Here is a 6,000-nt window from a genome sequence, read left to right as displayed (position 1 = left end):
TGGAGGGCCCAGAGCTTGCTGGGTGCCTGGAGGCAGGAATAACCTCCACTTACCCATGCTGACATGAAACCTGACCTCCCTGGATGGCTTTCATGACTGGCAGGCGCCAGCTCTGGCGTCTGAGGCCCTGCATCCCCACCCTGCTGCCCTCCCTCCACCTGATGGGATCTACTCTGCTGGGCCCACCTGAAACATGACCTTGGCCTGCTTTGCTGGAAAATGGAGGCCATCCAAGGGGGGGGGGGCTCCCAACACCCAAACTCTCAGCACATTGGTCCAATTCCCCCTGTATCAGGCCAGACCTGTTCTCACTCCAGAGTCAAATGCACATCCCCCTTCAATGGTTCCAGCCTCTCCCTCCCCTCCCCTGGGGACTCCTTGAGCCACTCCTTAGGGAACCCCTTTTGGCACCCTTGTTTTCTTAGGATCCACCTGAGATAACTTTGTCAGCTGGTTCTCGGCCTTTCCAGTCTCCTCGGGGGACTTCAGGGCCCTTTCAGGGCATGCCGCATCTCCTACACTTAACGTCCTCACCTGAGCTCCCCACGTTGGTACAGGCACATCTGTCTGGGCACCTTCCTCTCCCTCCTCTCCTCTGTTATCCTGGTTACAGGGGCCTTGGCGTGGCTGCATTCCACTGTCTGTTCCCAGGCCTCATCTCTGTGAGCTTCTCACTGCCTTGCTCCTGAAGCCCTTTCTTGGCTCAGCTCTGGGAAGCCCTCTCCAGCCTCCCCCGGCCTCCCTAACCAGGTCTGCCTTCTCTGACTGCGGAAGGGTAAGCGGCCCGGGCGGAGCCTCTTCTCCTCCGTTTAGCCTCACCCCTTGGACTCCTCACGCAGGCCCAAGACTACAAATGCCATTGGCCTACTGAGGACTGACATCCGCAACTAGACTGCCTGACCAATCTCTCCCCCAACACCACCCTTGGATTTCTCCAGGTGGATGTCACATGGATGCCCCAAACTCAACAAGGCCAGAATGGGATTCCATCTGCCCGCCTTTTCCCGAAGCGTTCTTCATCTCAGTAAAGGCCACCATCCTCCATCTGCCCTGTGGCTCAGACCGTCAAGTCACCCTTGGTTCCTCTCAAACAGCTCTGTCCCATCCATGGGCAAACCCACCTCCCACCCCTCCCCCACTCTCCAGGCTCCACCCTGCCCAAGCCACCACTGTGCCTTGCCACCTCCCTCTGCTCACGGATTCTTCTGACAGTCTACTGTCCTTGCGGCAGCCACAGGGACATTTTTAAAGTGGCAATCAGGTGTCACTTGCTCACAGAGGCTTCCCAGATCACCCCATCTACAGTGATGGCTCACTACCCAACCCTCCACTCTTGGCATTATTTGCATCAGTTCACAGTCCTGTGAACACCAGCTCTCATATTAGTACAGGCCTATGACTGCCTGTCTCATCTTTTCTTGGCTGCTGTATCTCCCGCATCCAGAAAAGCACATAGTCTGTGTTCAAGGAAGGTTGACTTAATGAATGAATAAATGGAGTTTCTCTTTTCCATCAAAACGATGAGGCCCTGGGGCGCCTGAGTGGCTCAGTCGGTTAAGCATCTGCCTTCGGCTCAGGCCACGATCCCACGGTCCTGGGATCGAGCCCCACATCAGGCTCCCTGCTCAGTGGGAAGCCTGCTTCTCCCTCTCCCACTCCCCCTGCTTGTGTTCCTGCTCTCTCTGTCAAATAAATAAATAAAATCTTTAAAAAAAAGAAATGATGAGGCCCTCTCCAGGCCGCCCACTTGCTCTGGCCAGTGTCGGCACTCTGGGGTCCTTGGGAAGACTCCCTACAAGGAGTCCGCGCGCGGTCAAGTGGACCGCGGCGGGGGTGGGGGGTGGCTGGACACAGTGCTTGAGCGCCTCCTCTGTTGTGGGACAGGCGGCACTGCCTTTGGTTCTCAGTAGGGGAGAAAGACCCGACCGAGTCGCTGCCGGCCCTGGGGGCCTCATAGAGCCTCCAGCCCCGACTCGCATTGGTCCCGCCTTGCCCACGCCCTAGGGTGACCCCGCCCCTTCCGGTCTCACAGCTCCTCGGTCCGGTCTCACAGTTCCTCGGTCCCGTCTCACCTTCACTCGCGGAGTAATCTTAGCCCCGCCCCCAAAGTCTTGTAGGTCTTTGCTGTTGGTTCTCTCTAGCTCGCCGCGAAGCGACCCGTTCCTCATTGGCCACACGTTCTCCCGCGCCACCACGACAGCCATCACAACAACCGCCACGTGCTCACCCGTGGGGCCTGCTCTTTGGTCCCGAGTCCCGACCCGCCCACTCCCCTGTCCCGCCCCCGGCTTCCCGCTTCCTCCTCCTATTGGTTACCGGCCCCCGGACTCCTCCCTCGGCCCCGGGCGCGCTGCGCCTCCGACGCGGATTGGCCGAATTCGGGAGTGAGGCGGGGTTTGGAGGCGGGTTAAAGAGCGCGCAGCAGGTTGCGCCACGCGTGTCAGAGAAGTTTCAATGGCGTGGCAGGGCCTGACGGCCGAGTTCCTGCAGGTGCCCGCGGTGACGCGGGCCTATACCGCGGCCTGCGTCCTTACCACCGCTGCTGTGGTAAGCTGGCCGGGTGGGTGGGGCCGTCTCCATGGCTGCAGCCCGGGAGGGGTGTCGTCATGGTTACCGCTGGATTCCCGGGGGCTGTACCTGACGCGCCCCTGGTTCCGCAGCAACTGGAGCTCCTCAGCCCCTTCCAGCTCTATTTCAACCCGCACCTCGTGTTCCGGAAGTTCCAGGTGAGGCGGCCCCACCCATTGCACCTGACAGCCAGGCCCTGCCTGCCCTGCGCCTGACCTCCTGCCTTCCCTCCATCTCCGTAGGTCTGGAGGCTCGTCACCAACTTCCTCTTCTTCGGGCCCCTGGGATTCAGCTTCTTCTTCAACATGCTCTTCGTGTATCCTGCCCCGCGCGGACCCAGGCGTAGGGCGGCGGGCGGCTCTCCGGGCTGGGGGGCGGCCCGGAGTGGGGAAACGGAGGCTCCGCCCGGTGGCACTTCCTTTACGGACGCCGCAGGTTCCGCTACTGCCGCATGCTGGAGGAGGGTTCCTTCCGCGGCCGCACGGCCGACTTCGTCTTCATGTTTCTCTTCGGGGGAAGCCTCATGACCGTATCCTTCCAGGCTCTGAAACTTCTGGCCGCGGCGCCTCAGGGGCCGGCCTGTGCTGGCCCTGGGGCCTGACATGAGCGCCCGGGCCGGTGAGGGACAGAGTAGTTCACTCCAGCTCAGGATGTATTTAGTGTACATCGTGTGCTCGGCTCCGGATGTCAGCGCCAGCTCTTCAGTGCTGTACCCAAAATACCACAGGGTGACGTGCAGGAGAGCCAGGTGGGGTGCTTGGGGGCTGAGCCCTGCTTGCCCAGTGTTTGGAGGCTGGGGCGCGGTGGACAAGCAGACAGGTCATGTGGGGCCTGACAGCCACAGTGTGTCCCTTTGATTGGAAGGGCACATCTGGACAGGGGAATGGCACATGGGGGTGATGAGGGAGGGGAAACTAGGGAGGATTCCAGGGGGTTCACAAGTCAGAGGTGTCCCAGGCAGGGGCTCTGAGGCCTGCACTAGAAGGCCTCCAGCACCTTGACTCTGGCTCAAGCTGCTGGGGCTCCTGGGCAGCCTGTTCTTCTTGGGCCAGGCCCTCACAGTCATGCTGGTGTATGTATGGAGCCGCCGCAATCCCCGAGTGAGGGTCAACTTCTTCGGCCTCCTCACCTTCCAGGCACCATTCCTGCCCTGGGCACTCATGGGGTTCTCTCTGCTGCTGGGCAACTCGATTCTCGTGGACCTGCTGGGTGAGCCTGCCTGTGCACTCGCCCTCCCCAGACAGGCCTGTCTGCCGTGCCAGAGCCCTCCCTCCTACCAGCACTGGACCTCTCACCTGTCCTCCCACCCCCCCGCTTCCTGCCCTGCTAGTTCCGCTGTTCTGGGCCCTCAACAAGCCAGCCGGCTACAGGCTCCCCACCTTCGGTGTACTGATGCCCGTGTGGGTCCTGACCAGGGTGGGGATAGGTGTGTCCAGTTCCCAGCCTTGGCTCCCATTCCTCCCATGTTCTCAGGCCCTCCCCTCCCCAGGTCCTGCCCACTTCTGGGCCAGGTAAGCCTGTCCTTCAGGGTCAACCCTGCTCTCCCATCCCGGGGCGGGGGCGGGGGCTGGCAGTCTGTGCAGAACACTGGGTGCTCATAGTCTGGGGCCTGAGGTTGCTTGGCCTGGCTGTGCCTCCGGAACTGTGCTCGGAGGCAGGGAGCAGGCTGTGCTGGCCTCGGGCTCTGGACTGTGGAGAGTGGCCTCAGCCATCCATGGCTCTCCTACAGGGATTGCTGTGGGCCACATTTACTACTTCCTAGAGGATGTCTTCCCCAACCAGCCTGGAGGCAAGAGGCTGCTGCTGACCCCCAGCTTCCTGTGAGTGCTAGAGATGACAATTCTCCCGCTACCCTCCCTCAGACGGCTCCCTACACCAGTGGGGACGCCTGCTGGCCTCAGCTCAGTGTGGGCCCCTCCCTACAGGAAGCTGCTACTGGATGCCCGACAGGAGGACCCCGATTACCTGCCCCTCCCGGAGGAGCAGCCAGGACCCCTGCAGCAATGACCCTACCCAGGGCCAGGGCCAGCCCCAGCCCCAGCGGCCTGTTTTCCTGGCCTCTGGCAGGCCTCCATTCCACCCCTAACTCCCGCTTACAGGAGAGCAACCTGTCCTGGAGATGGGGCTGGTGCCCAGGGCCTGCCCAAATAAACAGAATGACCTGCATCTCTTTGCCCACAGCACTGGCTCCCTGCCTTGGCTGGCCACATCCTTCCACACTGGGCAGGTGTTGCTGGCCTTGACCTAGGGCCACCAAGCCTGGTCTGCCCTCTCAGACCAATTGTAGGTGGTAGGATGAGAAGCCCAGAGAGGGTCAAGAACCTGCCCACAGTTGCCCAGCAGCTTTGAGCTCACAGATGGCATACTCGGGGTTCTCAGTCCAGCTTTGTCAATGCCTTAATGGAGTCTTGGGCAAATCCTACCTGCACTGATCTCTGCTCAGGGCCAGGCAGCAAGGGGCTGGCCAGGTCTCATTGGCTGGGGCCAGGACCGGGACCGGGATGTCCCTGTCATGCCAAGCCCAGTTTGCAGGGGCTCCTGCCCATGGTACCCTCAGGCTGATGCCTCACTTGGCTCCTCCTGTCCCTCAGTGGCAACAAGTGGACCTTTGCCCCACTTTCTAGCTGAGCAGTCAATGGACGTGGCCAAGGCTCCATGGGGTCAGGTGCGGCAGAGGGCCAGGACCAGGTCCTCGGCCCTTTCTGCAATCCCAAAGCTTTGAAAACTTTTCACCTCGGCAGAGTTCTACAAAGCTCTCTCCCTTATGTTTTTAGCTGAGAACCATGGGAGCCTGATCTGATCCCACAGCTCACTTTTTTCTTTGGTAAAGTGGGCACCAGACACCCTGGCCAACTTGACCTCAGAGTTCCAGTTGGAACTCTGGTTTATTCCTGGATGATGAGCAGCATAGGGGCTCCTCCAGCCGCAGGCTGTCACATTCATGGATGGCCCAAGTATTCACCATGGAGTCTAAGTTTGTAGGGAACCGTGTGGAGTCACAGCTTGCTCTGCAGTGCTCCAAGGGAGCGCTCAGGCCCTGGGCGGGCCTGGTGGGCTGACCTGCCCAGAGGGGCTGAGGCGGGCAGTTTCACTCCATCCCACCAGTTGTAGGGGCACATGGACCAAGCAAACCCTTCAGCAATGGAGCCCACTTGTCTCCAAGGCCAGCGGAGCCTGGGCCTGGAATCTTCCTCTTTGTTCAGGGCCTTCCAGTGAAGCCCAACCACCTCCTTGCTGTGGAGCTCCAGCAAGTTACACTCCTGGATGAAGGGCAAGGGGCTTGAGTACAAACTTCCTGGGAGGTAGGAGCCGTTATGTCCCAGGACATGTTCATGGGACCCCCAGCCCAGAGGGCCAGGCCCATCTAACCCTATTATCCTGGCAATCAAGACCCCAACTCCTACTCAAGAGCTCTGCCCTTGGCCAGTCTGG

The 6,000-nt window shown here is 60.6% G+C and overlaps 1 protein-coding gene across 1 annotated transcript; it reads left to right on the top strand.

Annotated features, from left to right (window-relative positions):
• The first annotated feature begins 2,418 nt into the window (after positions 1-2,418).
• Positions 2,419-4,734, top strand: DERL3 (derlin 3). The gene is made up of 7 exons (XM_028095504.2): positions 2,419-2,547; positions 2,661-2,726; positions 2,811-2,884; positions 3,004-3,097; positions 3,582-3,777; positions 4,298-4,388; positions 4,494-4,734. The coding sequence occupies exons 1-7, from the start codon at positions 2,455-2,457 to the stop codon at positions 4,573-4,575; spliced, it is 696 nt and encodes a 231-aa protein (XP_027951305.1). The 5' UTR covers positions 2,419-2,454; the 3' UTR covers positions 4,576-4,734.
• The last annotated feature ends 1,266 nt before the right edge of the window (positions 4,735-6,000 follow it).

Source organism: Eumetopias jubatus, unplaced genomic scaffold (assembly GCF_037043125.1).
Source record: "Eumetopias jubatus isolate StellerSeaLion01/CBP00866 unplaced genomic scaffold, mEumJub1_p1.0 scaffold_16, whole genome shotgun sequence".
Classification (NCBI taxonomy): domain Eukaryota; kingdom Metazoa; phylum Chordata; class Mammalia; order Carnivora; family Otariidae; genus Eumetopias; species Eumetopias jubatus.
Note: the sequence above shows the minus strand (reverse complement) of the source record. Positions and strands in the feature narration are given on the sequence as shown.

What these genes read in the sequence shown, in the direction of transcription:
- DERL3 (XM_028095504.2), top strand. Translation starts at nt 2,455, where the DNA reads ATGGCGTGGCAGGGCCTGACGGCCGAGTTCCTGCAGGTGCCCGCGGTG. An exon ending in GATTCTCGTGGACCTGCTGG is followed by an intron (nt 3,778 to 4,297) that starts GTGAGCCTGCCT and finishes GCTCTCCTACAG; the next exon opens with GGATTGCTGTGGGCCACATT. An exon ending in CTGCTGACCCCCAGCTTCCT is followed by an intron (nt 4,389 to 4,493) that starts GTGAGTGCTAGA and finishes CCCTCCCTACAG; the next exon opens with GAAGCTGCTACTGGATGCCC.